Source organism: Rhinopithecus bieti, unplaced genomic scaffold, assembly GCF_001698545.2.
Source record: "Rhinopithecus bieti isolate Rb0 unplaced genomic scaffold, ASM169854v2 scaffold_7673, whole genome shotgun sequence".
NCBI lineage: Eukaryota > Metazoa > Chordata > Mammalia > Primates > Cercopithecidae > Rhinopithecus > Rhinopithecus bieti.
In genome coordinates this window covers 3,527,136-3,547,120 of record NW_016806375.1, presented here as the reverse complement: position 1 = coordinate 3,547,120, position 19,985 = coordinate 3,527,136, and the positions used below count along the sequence as shown (strand labels likewise).

At 38.5% G+C, this 19,985-nt stretch overlaps 1 protein-coding gene across 1 annotated transcript; it reads right to left on the bottom strand.

The window, feature by feature from the left end:
• Positions 1 to 473: 473 nt before the first annotated feature.
• NMUR2 (neuromedin U receptor 2) lies at positions 474 to 13,411 on the bottom strand. The gene is given in 5 exon segments (XM_017875855.1): positions 474 to 651; positions 654 to 889; positions 3,828 to 3,953; positions 6,425 to 6,509; positions 12,695 to 13,411. Coding segments are annotated over 5 exon segments (1,239 nt in total). The 3' UTR covers positions 474 to 576.
• Between the last annotated feature and the right edge of the window lie 6,574 nt (positions 13,412 to 19,985).

Sequence of the window (19,985 nt, the reverse complement as noted above, 5' to 3'; positions counted from 1 at the left end):
TTTGGGAAGAAAGGTGCCAGAGCGTTGCCACAAACTTTCGATTTTTTTTAAAAGTGCAATATTTGAGAAGCACGATAAAATTAAGCATAATAAAACAACTACGACTGTAGACTGCTGCCAAGGGACACTGATGTGGGCTTCTCACATCACATAAAGTAGAACAGTATGTACACGTCTTCCTTCTGTGGCTTACAGTGGCCATTGGTAGCAGAAGTGACAGTCTGACTTGGAATGTAGATGACTCAGGACAAACCAATTCCAATAATGGAAATTAATCAAGGTATAGGTACCATGCTTTTCCAGTCATGTTCTTGGCATGAACTAGTGAGGGGCACGAGGCAGTTAGGATAATGAAAAGAGAACTAAAAATCAGGCAGTTCTGGGTTTTGAACCCAGATCTAACTCTGAGTTTTCACATTTATTAAAAAAAAAACAAAACAAAAAAAACCAACTAGCAATCATTACATGAGTTGTAGGAGCCATTCTACCTCTCTAATATCATATAAGAAGGCATACATTATGGGATGTTCCTCTCTGAAGTTCTGAGGCATAGAGGAAAGTCAGCTCTGAAAGAATTCAGGTTTTGTGAAAGTGGCAGCTTTGATAGTTTCTTCATGACATCTGTTCACTAGAGAGGGCTGTTGAGAGGTGAAAGAGTTGTGCATGGATGACTGACATGGGAACTGGGGACCTATATCTTCGGTTAACTCCACAAAGTGGCATTCTGTCAGGAAGATGTTCCGCTGGGCAGGTGGCACCTGTGGGTCATGCTGGGAGTGCCACTGTTTGTGGAAAGAAGAGATCACATTCTGGAATGCTGCCTGGAAGCGGCGAGACAGTAGGTTATAGATAATGGGGTTGACAGCTGAGCTCAGGTAGAATAAGACACCTGGAATGCAGGAGATTTAAAAAGATGTGCTGAGAAGAACCTGAGTGACAGGCATGAAGGGAGAAGTATACGTATTTACAAAGGCCTGGAATCCCTGTGATTGCCCCTTTTGGAAGTGATAATACATACAAGCCTCTAATTGAGAATACAAAATACCCTTAATAGATCTTCCACCTGTGCACTAAGCAATCAAACACAAAGATTAAAGAGTCTTGGAGTAATTTAGGCTGGCATGGGATCTCTCTGAGATGTTCAGCAACTTTCTTTGATCCCTACTTGTTTAATTAAAGAACATGTTTCCATAACACGAATGAAAGATGCTTAAATATCAGAGAGAAGAGAAATGTTTGTATCTCATTGGAATTTTACTTAAATCTATAATTTGGAATTGCAAGTAGTGGAAGAAGGCAAATCAGCCAAGGCTTAGTCCCTGCTGACACTCCTTATAATGCTAAGATATGGCTTCAAAGAAATATTCTCTAGTGTGCTGTTCCTACCTACCCTTTTCCCTTGATGGTTCCTCTACCTTTTGAAGAATTGTATTTTACCATTTATTTCCTCTACCAATTACCCTTCACATTGTCATTTTCCTGTTTGGAATACATTCTTCCTTTATTGCCTTTTAAAATTTTATTTCTCTAAAGCCCAGAATGAGCTCAAGTTTGGGAATCAGAGGACCTAGTTTCTGATCTTGGCCCTCACATATCCTGTGGCCTTAGACAAACCCTGGCACTTCAGTTTCTTTCTCTGTAAAATGGGAATGCAATTTCCACCCTAACTCACCTCCCTGGATTATTGTGAGGGTAAAGTTAAGATACCATCCACAAAGAGGCTGAGAATGGCTGAGAATGTAAAACAAGTGATGGGTACTATTGCCAACAGGTTCCTTGTTGTCCTTATTTATGTGGTTCAGGACATTCAGAGTGCTATATGCCTAGTTTAGAGAATAAACATGGAAGAATATTAAAGGAGAACATTTCCATGTATTAATACTATTAGTTCATTCAGAAAATAAATATTGATTTAACTCTTATGTGCCATGAACTTCAAGGCACATTGGGAGGTAGTGAATTTAGATTTTGTTCTCCAAGATCTTGGAATGTTACTACAGAGGCAAGATTTATGGCTAAATTAAATAATTAACAATACAACAATACCAAGCAGTATCTGTTAAGAACAAATATGAGATAACAAATCATGCTATAGCAATTCACATAATAGCAGAAACACAAGGACTGTGATGATCATAAAAGATTTAGTGGGGGGTGATTGAACCCTAGCCAGACCTCAAAATGGGTAAGAGATAGTTGAGGAAGATAGGAGAGGGTGATGCAGGTACAGGGCATAGCATGCACAAATATTCAGAGGTAGGAATGGCCACATGGTGCAGGAATAACGTGCAGAACTCTTTAATTACCAGTTTGATAAGTAGATGGTCTATGAATAAAAATAATAAAAGTTGGAGGATTAAAAGGCAAGTTGGGGTTATTTTCTGTAGGGTTTAAGAGATTTAGACATAATCTAGTGTGCTAATATGAAAAAGGGGGAGATGGTATCTGAACAGGATCATGTCATTATTAAAGCTATAACTTGAAAATCTTAAGATAATTGCCCTGATGCATCCAGAGATATGTAGTCAACTAGTCAAGTCTCATTTGACCTTGTGGTGCTTTCTCATTTATTTAAATGTTTCTGTTTTCTGCAGATTAACCAAAAGGATAAACTGAGAGGTATACATATTTTTGAGCTTTGGTTGCAAATGGTTGAACAGGAAAGTGCTAATGTCCAAGAATAAGCTATACAATAGGCCTGCTGAGTACAAAAAAGAGGGTGACAGAAAATAGATAATATACATGACATTCAGTATAGATGTCATTGTTTCTGCTTTGTGCACATCTGGAGCTTAACTTACAAAAGCTGACTTTATCTTTCCTTTCCAGTGATATCTTCGATAATCTAATGAGACCACAGAATCAGCCAGTGACCAGGAGAAGTGGGAGGACAGAAGAGGTCTGAGCCTAAGGCTAACACTGAGTTAGCTGTCACTGACTGAGAAAGAAGAAATTGGGTGGCCATTCTCTGCTCCATTTTAGTAGAAAGAACACTGAACCTGAAGTTAGGTGACTTAGGTGTATTATTTGTTAGCTAAGTGCCTTAGGGCAAATCATTTCTTCTTGTGGAAGTGTTTTACTTTTGACTATATGATGTTAATCATAATACTCACCTAATGACCTTTTGATGATTATGGAAAGATATACAGCAGTTACAGCTTAAAGAGCTCTTTAATGTCTATTACTGCATTTGCTTCTTACCATCAGTCCATGGTTTGTCTGCAGGAGGCATTATTGCCATTTTACAGTTGAGGAAACTTTGGTGTGAAGGCAGCCATGTTCTGCAGATCACTCAGAATAGCACTGGTGAAATTGGGGTACAAATCCAGGTCAACTGACTTACTGACCTTTCCACCATGCTTTCCACAATATACTATGGTATCCTCAACAAGCAGAGTCACAGTAGTCTAAAAGGAGAACTTGGTGACCAATGAATACCTTTTGGTTTTCCTTCATGAGGATATAATACTTACCAAAGGCAATATGAGATTTCAGGAACATGGATGTTTACCAAATAAGAACCAACTTAATTGTATGGCCATTTGGAGGATAATCAAAGGAATCACTCCCTGACCATTTTCCTTCTGTAATCATCACAGTTGGAGTTGAGGTTTTCCTTAAAGTAGCTTTGAAAATAGTGATCTGGTATATATGTATTTGGACCATTACCAAACATAATCAATCTTTGAATAAAAGAAAAATTGAATGTCTTCATTATAGCATGGTAGATCCCTGTGATAAATTGGGGTACTTAGGCATCTAAGCAAGATGAAGAAGTTGCTGTTACCTAAATACTAGTCATGCACCAAATCCAGCTAAGGTTTTACCTGACACCACATGGATGAGATTGAACACAGCAGCCAGGGATTCAGTCCACTCCTCCACAAAGCTGAAGAAGAGTCGGTCAATATGGAATGGGGTCCAACAGATAGCAAACACTAAGACCAAGATAACTGAAAATGGATGATAAATGGGAGAGCAGAAGGCAGTCTGTGCAAGGATAGGTATACAATGCTCACTCTGAATCAATCATTTCTTCTAGCAGTTTTTCCCTTCAACTTTGTTAAACTGTAACAGTTATAGAGGCAAACTAGATCCCAAAGAGCCTCAGTACAAAACATTTAAAGCACAAGAATGAATTGTATAAGATCTAGGATCAGTTTTCCATGAGATTATACAAGATTTCCTGTACAATGTAAAACTTTTTAGAACATTTAAAATAGTACTTAATTTATTTCAAAGTCCTGAAAACATCTTATTATAAAAGATAAATAACAAACTGTTAAATGTATATATAAATTCATCTTGTTATTATAGGAATAATTAGAAGTTTCTCTGAATTCAGTAATTTAAAATTCTGTAATGGGTAGGCAAGGAGAAAGAAGAGATCAAACAACCATAAGCATAATAGTACTTTACAAGTATCTTTTGATTGGAAGGGATGTGTCTGTCATATTATAAATTGCTACAGCACAGAATTCCTTCCAATCTCTTATTTTCACCTACCAAAACAGAGACTGATGTTACTATAGTTTCTCTTTGGGGCATTTAAGCACCACAAATTTAAAACACACACACACAAACTTTTCTTTTCCTTTTAAAGTTGTAAATACTTTCCTTTGCTAGACATGATGCTTGGGATTTGCCTAAAGATAATCTTTTGGGGCTGGGGGAAAGATAAGGGTATACGTGAAACAAGATTAGCTATGAGGTGATACTTTCTGAAACTGGGTGATGGGTACAAGGGTATTCACTTTACAGTTTTCTGTACTTGTGTACAGATATGAAGTTTTCATAGTAAATAGTATTATACATACATTTCCTGTTGGCATTAAACACATTCAGAGTAAGCTGTTTGGCTGTGTGGTATGGTTTCAAAGATATCTGTAGGTTTCTACTGAATTTGCTAACCCAAGAAAAGTCCCTAATCTGTTCACTACTGCCTACAATTCCCTTTAATTAAAACTTTAATTCCTGATAGGCACGGTGGCTCAGGCCTATAATCCCAGCACTTTGGGTGGCCAAGGGGTGGATCACCTGAGGTCAGGAGTTCAAGAACAGCCTGGCCAACATGGTGAAACCCTGTCTCTACTAAAAATACAGAAATCAGCCAGGTGTGGTTGCACACGCCTGTAATCCCAGCTACTGGGGAGGCTGAGGCAGGAGAATTGCTTGAACCTGGGAGGCAGAGGTTACAGTGAGCTGAGATGCCACTGTACTCCAGCCTGGGCAATAGGGAAAGACTCCATCTCAAAAACAACAACAGCAACAACAACAAACAACTTAAATTCCTGTTAAAGTTGAACCCCATACCAAGGCAAATACTTTATAGTATATTCTGTTATTGTGATTTTAATATGAATGAGCTTCATGTTTTGTGTGTGTGTGTGTGTGTGTGTGTGTGAGTGTGAGAGTAGATTATGACTAAGGAGAAAAGGGTAGGGATAATGAAGAAACTATGTTTCCTAATAGAGAAAGTCAAGTGCCAGGAGGGGCTAAAATATTTCCAAGAAATAACTCTTACAATTGAAAAGACCCACTTCAGGGACTTCACAGTTTATTTTTTGTTAAGAAACGCTGTATAGTTACAGTGAATGTTTCATATGCATATTAGCCTGGATGATTCATTGCTTCTAAACTTTAGATTTTGATTTGCAAAAGATATTATAAATCTCCTTTCCCTCCTCAGTAACTCTCATACAGTAGTACTGCATCATATATTTTTATAACATTCTTTTGGGAGACTGTGACTCAGTAAGTGAATTTTTAAAAAGATCTTATTTATTCAAAAGTATACTGTTTGAAACAAAGTTATACAATGTCATATGTGAAATGGCTACTTGGAGAAGCTTGCCAGATGTTCTTAATCTGGAACTAAAAGATCCCATGGAGTCTATGAGTATCAGGGGTTGGTTCACGACCTCCTGAAATGGATTGTAAAATCTTTTGTGTATGCATATTCGTCCATTTTTTTTTTTTTTTTTTGGAATGGAGAGTCTACAGCTTTCATCATATTTTAAAATAAATCCATAATATAAATAGGTTAAAATCCTGTTCATTTCACAGAAGGGGAAAGTGAGGCTCAAAGGCTGAGAAAGTGAATGTAATCTACAAAACACCACACAGATTGTATGTCAGTGGATAAAAGTGAGTGTGTTGTTTTGAGGGTTTAAAACTAAAAATGACAAGTCCTAGAAGCTTGAAGAAGCAAAGGAAGACAAATCACCTAGCATTGATAAAGACCATTAAGGAGGTGTCTTCATTATATATATATCTCCCCTTTGCTCCTTGATCTTAATCTACTCTCATAAATACTGTTTCAGGGTAAATTGGAACCTACCCCCAGCAACATTTAGTTAGTACCAAATGTAACTCCTTTGCTCTTGTGAACAAAACAAAACAAAAAACAAAATGGGGCACTTACACAGCATCTTGTTGACTGATTTTCTGCAGGGTCTTTGAATATTTGCATTCCCTTCATCTGCCTCAAGTGATTTGTCTTTCTTTAGCTAAAAGGGAAGTAAGTTGGGAGAGATGGTAAGAAAGAGAAACATTTTTCCCTCCTGTTAAAATCTGAGAAACATAACTCAAACACTCATTTTGAACACAGAAGAACTGGGACCTAGAGAAATGTAAGAATATGTCAAATGTTTAACAGTATGTTGAAGGTGGAATTGGATTCAGGTCATCTACTCAACTGTATAAATGATTGTGGCCAAGTAGTAGCGCAATCATGTTTCATATACAGTTATGTGGAGCACTGGCTGTGTAGCATGTTAATAGGTGTTCCATGAAAAATGTAAAATTCTGAAGTTCAAGAAAAGTTAGACAGGCTTTTCAATCTCTTCATTCACTCATTCATAATTATTAGACATCTGTTAAAGTGAAATCCCTCTGCTATGTGCTGGATAAGTAGTAGAAAACAAAAACAGGAATTCTTCTTGCCTCCAGTATTTATTGTGGATCTTCTCAGAGACTTAAATATGCTGATGGGCATTATGAATTTTCAAGGGGGACAGTGTATCAACTTTCCACTTAACCCCCCGTCTACCTTCCACACGCACATCGCCTACTGACATCTTAGCCAAAAGGAAGATAGTGTTTCTTTGACTAAACAATATTTTCCCCCAACCGTTTTCAGTGGATTACCTTGTACCATTTTGACAAACGCAAACTGGGAAATGTTGTTTTAATATTACAGTAATATTAATTACTGAAAAGAGTGTATGTGTTTCTGAGTTAAGATGTTTAAAATGTATTCATCCTTGTTGGAAGATATGGAGATCCTTGATGTAACATTTGAAACTTTCAGCTATCAACACTACTTGTATGCACAGTCTTCCTTGCTCAGTTCAAGTCCTGCCTGTTCCCAAAAGATTTTGATGGCCACTTTAGCCCACTGTCTTCTTCTTCCTTTGAACTCCCACAGCACTGAAGATCTACATCATTCATCCAGTTGTGGAAGTTTTTCTCTTTATTCTACACATTTTTTAATTTGTGGGGATGTTGGCCAAATAAAGGAAGCTTTAAGGACTCATCTTAAAATACCATCAAATATCCAGAAGTTAGTATAGTACACAGTGAATATATATTTGCCCATTGGTTCTCTAGCATTTGCTTCTCTCTTCTCTTACTAATAGTACCCTAATTTTCCCTTAGGGAATGTACTCCTTCCCCATTCTTAATCTTTAATTTGGATAGAGGTGTCACTCAACTTCAGCTCCAGGTATACTCCCTAAACAATTTAGCCAATCAGCTTGTCCTATCCTCCAGTCACAATGATTGAATAATGGGGACCAATGAGATTTCAGATATTTGCTTGTACTTCTGAAGATGCAAGTTTTTATTTATTTTTTATTGGGACTGCCAGAGGGAGTCCTTCTCTGCATATGAGGTCTGGAATTACAAAAGTTATTTTTTTTCCACCACAAAGAAAAAGTGCTTGGAGCCACCAAAAGATGGCTGTGTGCAGTTTGAAGTTGAAACCAACACCATGGAAAAAAGAGCAAAGAAACAGAAATAAAGCTAGGTTTATAATGAGGTTGTGTGTTTTATTTAATTAATCTTCACCAAGAGCTAGCTCTGCTTCTGAAGTTTTCACGTCTATGCTCCCTTTGGGATTTACCCAGGGTTGGAGTCTCTCACTGGCAATGTAAAAAGTCCAGACTAATTGATTGAAGCCATCAGGTGGAACAAAAATTTAACTTATTTTATACAGTCATGGCAGTAGATTAGAATCAATCTGTTTAGTTACAGGTAGATAGATTCTAATTCAAGGTAAGAAATGAATATTGATTATGTGCAATAATGGAACAAACTGCTATAAGAAGCAATAATCTTCCTGGGCTGGATAACATTTTGAAGGAATATTTCAGAAAAGGTATTTAAAATTAAATAGACTTGGAAGAGTGGGTCATTAAAAGTTGCCTCTAAACTTCAGCAAATCCATATCCAGTCTTCCTAACAAACATATGTGCTCCTTGCAGTTAAGTAGCACTCAGGACCACATAGGATCTCAAGAATCCTCTTGGATAACGTACAAACCTGGCCATTTGTCTCTTGAATATATTGGAGTGTTCTACATGTATCTGTGTCTTCGTAAAGTAAAGGATTGAAGACACTGTGAAATTAGGACTAGACAGGAAAAATCTGAAGGTGAAAAGGATTATTAATACAATAGTAAAACAAAGTCATACAGGTAGAGTGCTTATCTCAGTGCCTGGCACGTGATACTCAGCAAGTTGTATGTTACTGCTATTATGGTGATTCTGATTATTATCCAGAGCATACTAAACAGACATCAGAAAACTGATTTTTTAAAATGGAGTTGTTTGTTTATATATGTGAGGTTACTTTTATGGAGTACTGAGTCCCTTTTAGAAATTCTTTTCTCATTGTTACCACTCGCTCACAGGGAGTGCCTGTACAGATACAAAGAAGGCAGATACACTGAGAAGAAAAACACATTCAAGGTTAGAGCAACGCATCAAACTTCAAACTTGACTAACTCATCTTAGATTAAATCTATTAAAGGTTCTAATTATTTCATGCCATTTAAAAAGATTGTGGTTCATACAAGATGAAGTTATTCTATTATTTTATTTCAGTCCATAATTAACAACAATAAAAAATATTGAGATACATTAGTCACTTCCTGCCTTGTGTTTAACAATTCTCAACGGTAATTTCTCCACCCCAAGGAACAATTTTTAAAAAATCAAACATCAAACAAATAGTTCACACAATGCTTTATGAACAGGCTTCCTGTAGCAGCATAGTTTACACTAAAAAGAAAATCATGTGCTGAGGAATTGTTGCTTATCTTGCAGTTTCCTTAGTTTATAGTGACACAACTAGCCAACCAGAGGAAGAGTGAAAAATTGATTACTTACGTATGGTGAACATTGTTCCAACAGAATTTGGAGTGGTTGGCAGAATAGAATACAATCAAAACAGTTAGTCTAGACAATATTAAATGCTGCTTTATCATTGAATAATTTCACTTCCCTACAGATGTTTAGTAAAGTAGATACTCAACCATTCATTATCCTTCCCCACCCCAAAACTTTTATTTTACAACTCAGGTTACAAAAGGAGGAGTGAAAAATTGTGATTACTATTACTAAATATTGTGATTACTAAAAATCGTGATTATCTTCTTTAGCTACATAAGAGCAAAGTGAAAGGGAGGTTCGTGAGGTTATTATTCAGGTTGATACATTATGCTGATCGGTTGTTTATACTGCTTGAAATCACTCCACCAGATGTTCATTTATATAGTTTGTGGGACTTAGTTTCAGAATACAAAGATTATAATATAGGTTTTTGGTAAATATCTCTATAATCTTAACACAATCTATTTATTAAAAAAAAATCAGTGCAACCCTGTGTTGGCATGGTTGAATTCTGCTGCAATTCATACATCCATCCTCATTAACTCAATCATGAATGCAGCATGCAGGAGATGTAAGAACTAAATCAGACTGTCACCAGAACTTCCTCCCAGATGTGGAGGAACTTGCCCTAGAATTGTCTATTTTCTATCTCTATAGTGTTCAAACCCTGGAGAGCAGCTCAGTGGTGACTGTGTCCTGGAATGATGCAGCGTGACTGAATGCTGAGCTATGAGCACAGATACGGGTTTCCTCCTTCTTCCCTGGTCCTGTGATTTCATTAGTCTTAGACTTGCTGCCTTCTGAAAGCAGTGGGTCCCAGAGTCAATCACACCTTCAAACTTTCCAACAGAATCAATTACTTAACAATCATTAGGATTGCTTATGTCTCTTTGAGATAATATTTCCAAGTCTTTGTTTTAAAGGTAGAGAAGCTAAAGCCCAGCAATGAAGGAAGTAATTTAGCCTCATTCATTCACTGAGCTTACAGTCTAGTTGGGGAGAAAAAAGTTAATTAAGGAATCCATAAGTATGGAATTGTAAATTGTAATGAAGGAAAATCACTGAGACCCGTGAGCACCTACAACAAGAAACAGGAATGCTCAGGAAATCTGGGAGAGCTTCCCTGAGGAAGTGTGATTGAAGTATGACATAAAGAATAAATGAAGGTTAGAAAAGCTAAAGGGTAGTGGTGGCAGACAGTAGAAACATTTCAGGCTACAGGTATATTGTACATAAAGGTCCTCATCAGTGACACAGAATAGGGTCTACTTTTCCTGACTTTCAGTATAGAGATTTTTAAATTCTTCTAGGAGTGACTTTGTAAGCAGTTAGTTTCTTTCCTGGTGTCCTCTGGTACCCTGGATAACAGCTCATCCTTCCTGAAAACAGGCTATCAAAAGTTGCATTACATACCCAAAGCAAACCAGGGTGGTTTTTAAACTTCTGTTAGAGCTATCACTTAGCTCCTAATACAAGGTAGCCATGGACTTTTGATAATAAAACACAATGAAACTGATTGTAACAGATTGGAAGAGGAAATGTGCATTTCCTACTCAAAGTTAAATATTTTTCCCAAATTGACCCAAAATAGGTGATTCTTTGGCATTGGATGAGACAATACTAAGTTCTGGGTGGGTATTTCTCATAGGACTTTCTTTGGGGTTGTATAGAAGTCTTCTCGCTTCAGTGAGATTTGCAGGACATTCTTAAGACATGGTTGTGAGCTAGTGCAGGGTGGTACATGTCTCTGGGAATATAGGTGCTAGCCCTCCAGGAGGGGACTGGCACAGCTCTCTGCCTAAGTAGATTTACTCTTGTGCCCAGATGTCTGTGACACTTAGAATTTGTTCTTCCTACTTAGACCTTGCTATTCACCTTAGGGACAATAGGTATTCAAAAGGACTACCATTGGTCACTCGCTTCTGACAATCAGCTTCTCAGAGATGGACTGAAATAGGAGTATATTCGTTGTCATGTAACATATGATGTCAGAGCCATCTCAAAGCAAATAATGGGAGTATGATGTCTGCTTGTCCTCTCATTTAAAACTCACATTGCTTCAGCTCACAGGTTTTTTTTTTTTTTTCCTTTTTTAAAAGGAATCATAGACTGTTAGAACTAGAGGGTACATACATATGATCTGATGTAACCTTTTCATTTTATAAACGGGAAAACTAATTCCAGGAGAATTATGTGGCTTGCCTAAAGGCATATTATGTGTCTGCTGTAGATCTGGGAGTCTAACTGGTCTCATAACTGTTTACTGCACAAGCTATAATACCTCCCTTAAGTGGGTGTAAAATTGTCACTGTCAAGAACTTTTCTCTTCATGAATTTTGGTGCAGAATATACCAGAGAGGAATTACATAGACTCATTCCTACCCTTATTAAAAATAGTTTCTCTCAGTTAATTTATTACACCTCCTTCTGAAAAAGAAATCAGTTTATCACCATAAATGTAGGAAAAGAACCTCTAATTATATACGTTGCAAAATAAGTGATATCTTTTTCTTAATTTCAGATAGTTCTTATTCACATTTTTTTTTTACTGTATCTCATGTGCTGTTTACTTCCTTATCTCTCAATCTGCACCTGCTTAAAAGAAGCTCAAGTTATCTCAGTCATATCATTAAGATATATGACTATATCTATTATATATAACTATATATAAATAAATATATATAGATATAGTTTTGTTTTGTTTCAACCTCATTTTAATGAAAGGGTCAGAGCAACCACAGGAAAGGTCTGATTTTAAAACTGAATACCTATCTGGGACTATAAAATAGGCAGGGATAGTTGATAGTTTGTGTTATACTCAGACCAACTTGGTGTAGAGGAAAATCTCAATGCAGGCAGTGGCCGGGGGCTGGAAAGTGGCAACAGGATGCGGAGGAGTCTCTCAAGCTGTGGCCACCTCACCCCAGATCGCCTGATGTGCTTTTTTACAATGAGGCTCCACCTCAGACCTACTGAATCCCATTTTCCTGGGGGTGAGGTATCCATATTGCTACCCAAAGTAAGTTTTCTGGATGGTTCTTAGTAACATTTAGATATGAGAACCCATATCTTATTTAGATATGAGAAGACGAGCTAAAGGAAATGATAAATAGTTGTGGTTACCATTCAGTTCATTTGAGGCAATTTCTTTAATGTCTTGATTTCCCATCTGAGCTCATTCTATTTTCCCTCTGTTCCCTTCCATTTCTGAATTTCCCCAATTCTAAGTTTTTCTCTGAACTTCGAGCCTGTGAAAACAGAAGGGATGCTGCCTTAAGCCAGCCAGCCTAGATACTCACTCTGAGTGCCATGAGGTAGTAGAGGACACTGATGACAGTCATGGGAAGGAAGTAGAATAGGAAGGAGGTGACCTGGATGATGAAATTGTAGATCCACATGGGCTTGATGACCGTACAGGTGGCCGAACCTGGGACCAGGGACCCATTGGGGAAGTAGTGGAACTTGATGCCGTGGATGCTGGTGTTGGGCAGGGAGAACAGCACGGAGAAGCCCCAGACGGCGCCGAGGATCCTGAGAGCCCGGCGCCGGGTGCTCTCCAACTTGGCGCGGAACGGGTGTAGGATGGCCACGTAGCGCTCCACGCTGATGGCGGTGATGCTGAGGATGGAGGCGAAGCACACGGTCTCAAAGAGGGCCGTCTTGAAGTAGCATCCCACAGGCCCGAACAAGAAGGGGTAGTTGCGCCACATCTCATAGACCTCCAGGGGCATTCCAAGGAGCAGGACCAGGAGGTCAGAGACCGCCAGGCTGAAGAGGTAGTAGTTGGTGGGCGTCTTCATAGCCTGGTGCTGCAGAATCACCAGGCACACCAGGACATTGCCAATGACCCCCACCACAAAAATTGGCACATACACCACAGACACGGGGAGGAAGAAGTGGCTGCGCCGAGGTCCGCAGAGGAAGGCCAGATACTCCTCGGTGCTGTTCAGGTGTTTCTGGAATGGATCTTCCAGTTTCTGCTGGTAGATCCAGGAAGCATTCTGAAGTTTTTCCATCCCTGACGTAAAATCCAAGGCCTGAGCCTCCCCTGGTACGAGGCTGTTTCAAGCTGAGCAGGGGAAAAAAAAGAGAGAGAGAGAAAGCAGTCAGGAAAATCACAGGCTTAGTGAGGAAGGCTGGGAGAGAGTGAGTGTTTCAGCCTCAAAGTTAGGCTGCCTGGGCCGCCGATCCCTTTTGAAGAGTCCCAGAGACACAAGTCCCCGCCCTCGACAGGCTGAGGGCCAATGAGAGTGTGTCAGGCTGCCCTGGAAGAGAGGAGTGCCGGCTTTGTGTCAGGGAACAGGGGAGGAGGCGGAGACCTCTCTCTGAGTGGGAAGGAGCTGGGAAGGCAGAGCTGACACAGAAGAAACCACTCTGACTTCATGGATGGGCATTTTGAGCAATGCATGTTGCAAAGTTGTGAGAATCTGGGCGGACATAGAAATCAAAGTCGCAGGGTCGTGGGCAAAAGAATACCAGTCTCCACCAATCCTTGTCAGCCGTACAGCAGGATGAACATAGGAAATCAATAGGTTTCTCAAGTTACCTTGTTCCACTGGGAATTGAGGGTTCTCTGAGGATTAACGTGATAACATGATTAACGAGAGTTTTTGGTTTTGACTGCATCCAAAACCAAAGCCTGAAAGGACACGTACACAGTGCCTAGCTCTGTCTGCTACCTGACACTTCAGTCTCTTAGCAGAGCTTTGCTGTAAGCAAAAGGCAAACGGATTTCAGAATTAGGAACACTCATAGAAATTTAGGAAAGTTGGGACAGTTACCCAAACTCTTAGAGGCTCATTTCCTTATCTGCGTCATTAATTCAATTGTGTTCCACAAATAACTTCTTGAGGATTCACTATTTGCCAGGGAATGTTCTAAGCTTTGTAGAAACATCAGTATACAAGCAAGACAAGGTCTCTGCCCTAGTGGAGCTTTTCTTACAGTAGGGAATTCTGAAAACACACAAGTAAATGAATAAATTAATAATATAATTTCAGATAGTAATTGATAAATAATTATTTATCAAGGATGGTGAAAGAAAACTTATCTCAGGAGATGTCACTTTAGCTGAGTCAGTCACGAAAGAGCTAAGGGAAGTGTATTACTCAGCAAAAGCAGTTGCAAGTGCAAAGGTCCTGAGGGGGAAACAAGCTTGATATGTTTGAAAAATATCAGGAAGACCAGAATAACTGGAATTTAATAAGTGGTCAGCAAAGTATGAATGATTAGATTGAAGTGGCTGGCAGGTGCAAGTTCATGTAAACTCTTATAGGCCATGGAAGAGAGTTTGCCTCTGATTCAAACTGCAGGGAGAAGTCTTTAAAATATTTTACACTGGAGAATTAACAAGGGAGAAATTTTAACAGAAGGTAGGTAAGAGGCTAGTCCTAAGACATAGTAGTGGCTTGGATTCTATGAGTAGTGGAGTTGAGAGATTTCTTTGGGTTTAGGAATATTTTTGCAGGGGACAATACCTTTTATAGTCATTGAGAAGACTAAGTTAAATTATATATAACGAAGCAACTTATACTTAAGAGACATTCACTAAATGTTAATTTTTTTCCCTTTTATTTGTTAAATTAGATGATGACATTAAAAATTAGAGAGGAAAAGTGACTTGTCAAAGAATAAGCTGTCCCTCAAGTTAAGATAGTTTATGCTTCTGTAACAAATGATTGACATATCTTGGTTTAAATAATAAAGATTTATTTCTCTTGCACTTCAAATGTATTGAGGGTCTGTCTCATGCTATACTCACTCATAAACCCAGGCTGATGCAGTGGTCACTCTCTGGAATTTTGATTATCATTGTGATAGAGGAAAAGAGAGCTCTAGATGGTCTTAAGTAGGTAATTATAGGCTCTAGCCCAAAAGTAAGTAACTCATTGCCACTTTTACTCACAGCTCATTGACCAAAGTTAATCATATGTACCCATTCAACCACAGCAGGGTCAGGAGGTGCTGTCTTAGCATGTGCACAGAAGATGGAAAACTAGGAAAAATTGGTGAATAACATTAATAGTAATTATAGACATGTAATAGGTATTGCAGAGCCAGAATTAGAGCCCTCTAGTTAAAGGGAAGTTTTGATGTTAAAATCACGATTAACACACTTTAACATATTTTTCTAATGAAATAGGAAAAGTTTAATGAAAATGTCTCATTTAGATGTAAGGATCATTAAATTTATAAGGGTGCACAGTGGCAGACTATAAACTTAGCACTGAGGAAAATGGAAAATACTTCTTTCTGTTTTTTAACAAAAATATTTTTCCGTAAGTTATTGGGGTACAGGTGGTATTTGGTTATAGGAGTAAGTTCTTTAGTAGAGATTTGTGAGAACCTGGTGCGCCCATCACCCGAGCAGTATACACTGCACCATATTTGTTGTCTTTTATCCCTCACCCACCTCCCACTCTTCCCCTAAAGTCCCTTCATTGTATCATTCTTACGCCTTTGCATCCTCATACCTTAGCTCCCATGTATCAGTGAGAACATATGATGTTTGGTTGTCCATTCCTGAGTTACTTCACTTAGAATAATAGTCTCTAATCTCACCCAGGTCACTGCAAATGCTGTTAATTCATTCCTTTTTATGGCTGTGTAGTATTCATATATATATGAATATATATGTGAATATATATATGTGTGTGTGTGTATATATATATATCAGAGTTTCTTTATCCATTCGCTGATTGATGGGCATTTAGGTTGGTTCCACAATTTTACTATTGTGAATTGTGCTGCTGTAAAGGTGCATGTGTAAGTATCTTTTTCGAATAATGACTTCTTTTCCTCTGGGTAGACACCCAGTAGTGGGATTGCTGGATCAAATGGTAGTTCTACTTTTAGTTCTTTAAGGAATCCCCACACTGTTTTCCCTAGTGGCTGTACTAGTTTACATTCCCATCAGCAGTGTAGAAATGTTCCCTGATTGCCGCATCCGTGCCAACATCTACTGATTTTTGATGCTTTGATTGTGGACAGGAGTAAGGTGGTATCGCATTGTGGTTTTGATTTGCCTTTCCCTGATTATTAGTGATGTTGAGCATTTTCCCATATGTTTGTTGGTCATTTGTTTATCTTCTTTTGAGAATTGTCTATTCATGTCCTTAGCCCACTTTTTGATGGGATTGATTTTTTTTTCTTACTGATTTGTTTGAGTTCGTGGTAGATTCTGGATATTAGGCCTTTGTCAAATGTATAGATTATGAAGATTTTCTTCCACTCTGTGGGTTGTCTGGTTTACTCTGCTGACTGTTCCTTTTGCTGTGCAAAAGTTCTTTAGTTTATTTAGCTCCCAGCTATTTATCTTTGTTTTTATTGCAATTGCTTTTGGGTTTTTGGTCGAGTTTCTTGTCTAAGCCAATGTCTAGAAAGGTTTTCCAATGTTATCTTCTAGAATTTTATAGTTTCAGGTCTTAGGTTTAAGTCCTTAATCCATCTTGAGTTGATTTTTGTATAAGGTGAGAGATGAGGATCCAGTTTTATTCTCCTACATGTGGCTAGCCAATTATCCCAGCACTATTTTTGAAAAGGGAGTCCTTTCCCCACTTTATGTTTTTGTTTGCTTTGTTGAAGATCGGTTGGCCATAAGTATTTAGGTTTATGTCTGGATTTTCGATTCTGTTACATTGGTCTTTGTGCCTATTTTTACACCAGTTCCATGCTGTTTTGGTGACTATGGTCTTATAGTGTAGTTTGAAATCAAGTAGTGTGATGCCTCTAGATTTATTCTTTTTGCTTAGCCTCGCTTTGGCTATGTGGCTCTTTTTTGGTTCCATATGAGCTTTAGAATTGTTTTTTCTAATTCTGTAAAGAATGATGGTGGTATTTTGGTGAGGATTGTGTTGAATTTGTATATTGCCTTAGGCAGTATGGTCATTTTCACAGTATTGATTCTGCTCTCCATGAGCATGGGATGTGTTTTCATTTGTTTGTGTCACTGATGATTTCTTTCAGCAGTGTTTTGTAGTTTTGTAGTTTTTTTCTTGAGACAGAGTCTCATTTTGTTGCCCAGGCTAGAGTGCAGTGGTGTGATCTTGGCTCACTGCAACCTCCGCCTCCTGGGTTCAAGCGATTCTCCTGCCTCAACCTCCCAAGTATCTGGGACTACAGTCATGCACCCCCATGCCCAGCTAATTTGTGTATTTTTAGTAGAGATGGGATTTTGCCATGTTGGCCTGGCTGGTCTTGAACTCGTGTCCTCAAATGGTCCACCTGCCTTGGCCTCCCAAAGTGCTGCGATTGCAGGTATGAGCCACTGTGTGCAGCCAATATTTCTTAATATATGAGGCAAGAAATCTAAAATTCAAAGGCATTTCCACATTGTGACAGGGTAGGTCTAACCAAACAGGATGATGCCTAGTACAGAATGTAGTAGCAGGCTCAATGCAGGGAGATGTTATAGAAGTAATAAAGGCATGGACTGCAGCGTAGCTTTGGGATTCAAATCTTGGTTCTGCCTCCTACTAGCTATGTGACCATAAGGAACATAATTACACTCTGTAAGTCTCAGTTACTCCATCAGTAAAATGAGTAAAATAGCAATATTGCTTTACAGGATTTCTAGGGGAGTTAAATAGTCCCTGGTAAAATATTCAGTGTAAATTATTTTAAATAATATAGTATTTAAATAAGCATTTAATAATAGGATATGCAATTGAATAATAATGATAATTTAATAATGGTAATGTCTTTCTTTTTATTGGGGTCAGAAAGATTATTACAAGATTTAAAAACTGGGAGATGTTCTTCGAGCTGCTAAAATGAGGAGTACTTCCAACTTTTAATTAATTTTCAGTGCAGTAAAGCAAGTCAGAATAGCTTCTAGGAAAGTATATAGACATCTGTTCCCCAGGTCACCAAGGTTTGCACCTGTACTTACCAGCTATGTGAAGATGTGAAAATAGCAAGGGGCTCAATATCTTGCAGGTAATATTTGATGCAAGTGGAGATGTTTTGCCTGAAGAAGACTCAGAGGAGTAAAGTGGGGCATAAGGATCACCTTCAAATATTTGAAAAAATATTTGGGTGACGCCCATGGACAGAGAGGGAAATAATGTTTAGAAAACCTCAAAGAACAATAATTTAGAGTCAATTCCACTGAGATTTCCTGATAAGTGAACAGAGAACTTCTCGATCACCCCTGAAAAATAAGAAATGAGTATTTACCCACCAATTTCTGTCCCCTGTTGTTTGAGGTTTGCTCCTGGGGCAATAACTCCCCTATATCTCTGGCCTATTCTTTCTCATGGGTTGCACAGGCTTCCATGTGTCAGGGAAGGCGATGGAGTAGAAAAATAGACTTATGATGCAACTATCAGCCTGGGTAAGTCAGAGCTTGCACAGGGCCATCCTTCCTAGTTGTAGCTAAAATAAAGTGGGCCAAGGGATTATGATTTGGGAGTACCAGTAGCATTTACTAAAATCTATACAATAAAAAACAGTAACACTAGATAACATCTGTTGAACACTTATTCTTTCCAGGCTCTGTTGTAAGCTTTTACATGTATCAGCACACACAATCTTTACAATACTGCCTATGAGGTAGGCTCTTTGTTTATCCCTGCCATTAGAAGCACATGCAGATTATGGGAATTGTTGAAACTCACGTAGTATATCAGTCATTTGGGTTAGGTTATGTTTCAGTAACAAAAATTTCCAAATTTTTGTGGATTAAAATAAAGGTTTCTTTCTTGCTCATTCTACATGTCATCAAAGGTTTTCCAGTAGCCTCTGTCCTACATTGATCTCACGTTGGAATTTAGGCTTCAACTGGTGTTTTTATAATTCCCAAAGGAGGATTCCGAAGGGGATCCTACTTAAATTTTCTGCCTAGGAATGACAGAGATCACTTCCATTCACATTTGAGGGCTAAATCCAATTACATGGGAACTCCTACTCCCAAGGAGGGCACAAAGAACCATCTCACCATGTGCTTAGAAGGAGAAAGCCAGAACTACTTGGTAACTAGAATTAATGACTATATGTTGTGCTCCTATGGACATAAACATTCTTTCTTGCAGGCAAAAGACTCTTCTCCCTTCCCTATTGCAGGTACCCCAACATTCCTAGCCCAGTCACAGCTGCAAGTTAAAAATCCAGGATCTCTGGAGAATATCCAGGATGTTCTTTATAACAGAAAATAGAACATTATTCTGTCTGTCACATCCATATAAGGATCCTCTCGTTCCAGAGACCTATAAACCAAAAGAGCAAGTTATTAGTTCCCCACATGGACACTTCCAGCTTCTTTTTTTTTCTTTTTTTTTTTTTTCAATTTTTTTTTATTATACTTTAAGTTCTAGGGTACATGTGCATAATGTGCAGGTTTGTTACATATGTATACTTATGCCATGTTGGTGTGCTGTACCCATCAACTCGTCAGCACCCATCAATTCATCATTTATATCATGTATAACTCCCCAATGCAATCCCTCCCTCCTCCCCCCTCCCCATGATAGGCCCCAGTGTGTGATGTTCCCCTTCCCGAGTCCAAGTGATCTCATTGTTCAGTTCCCACCTATGAGTGAGAACATGCGGTGTTTGGTTTTCTCTTCTTGTGATAGTTTGCTAAGAATGATG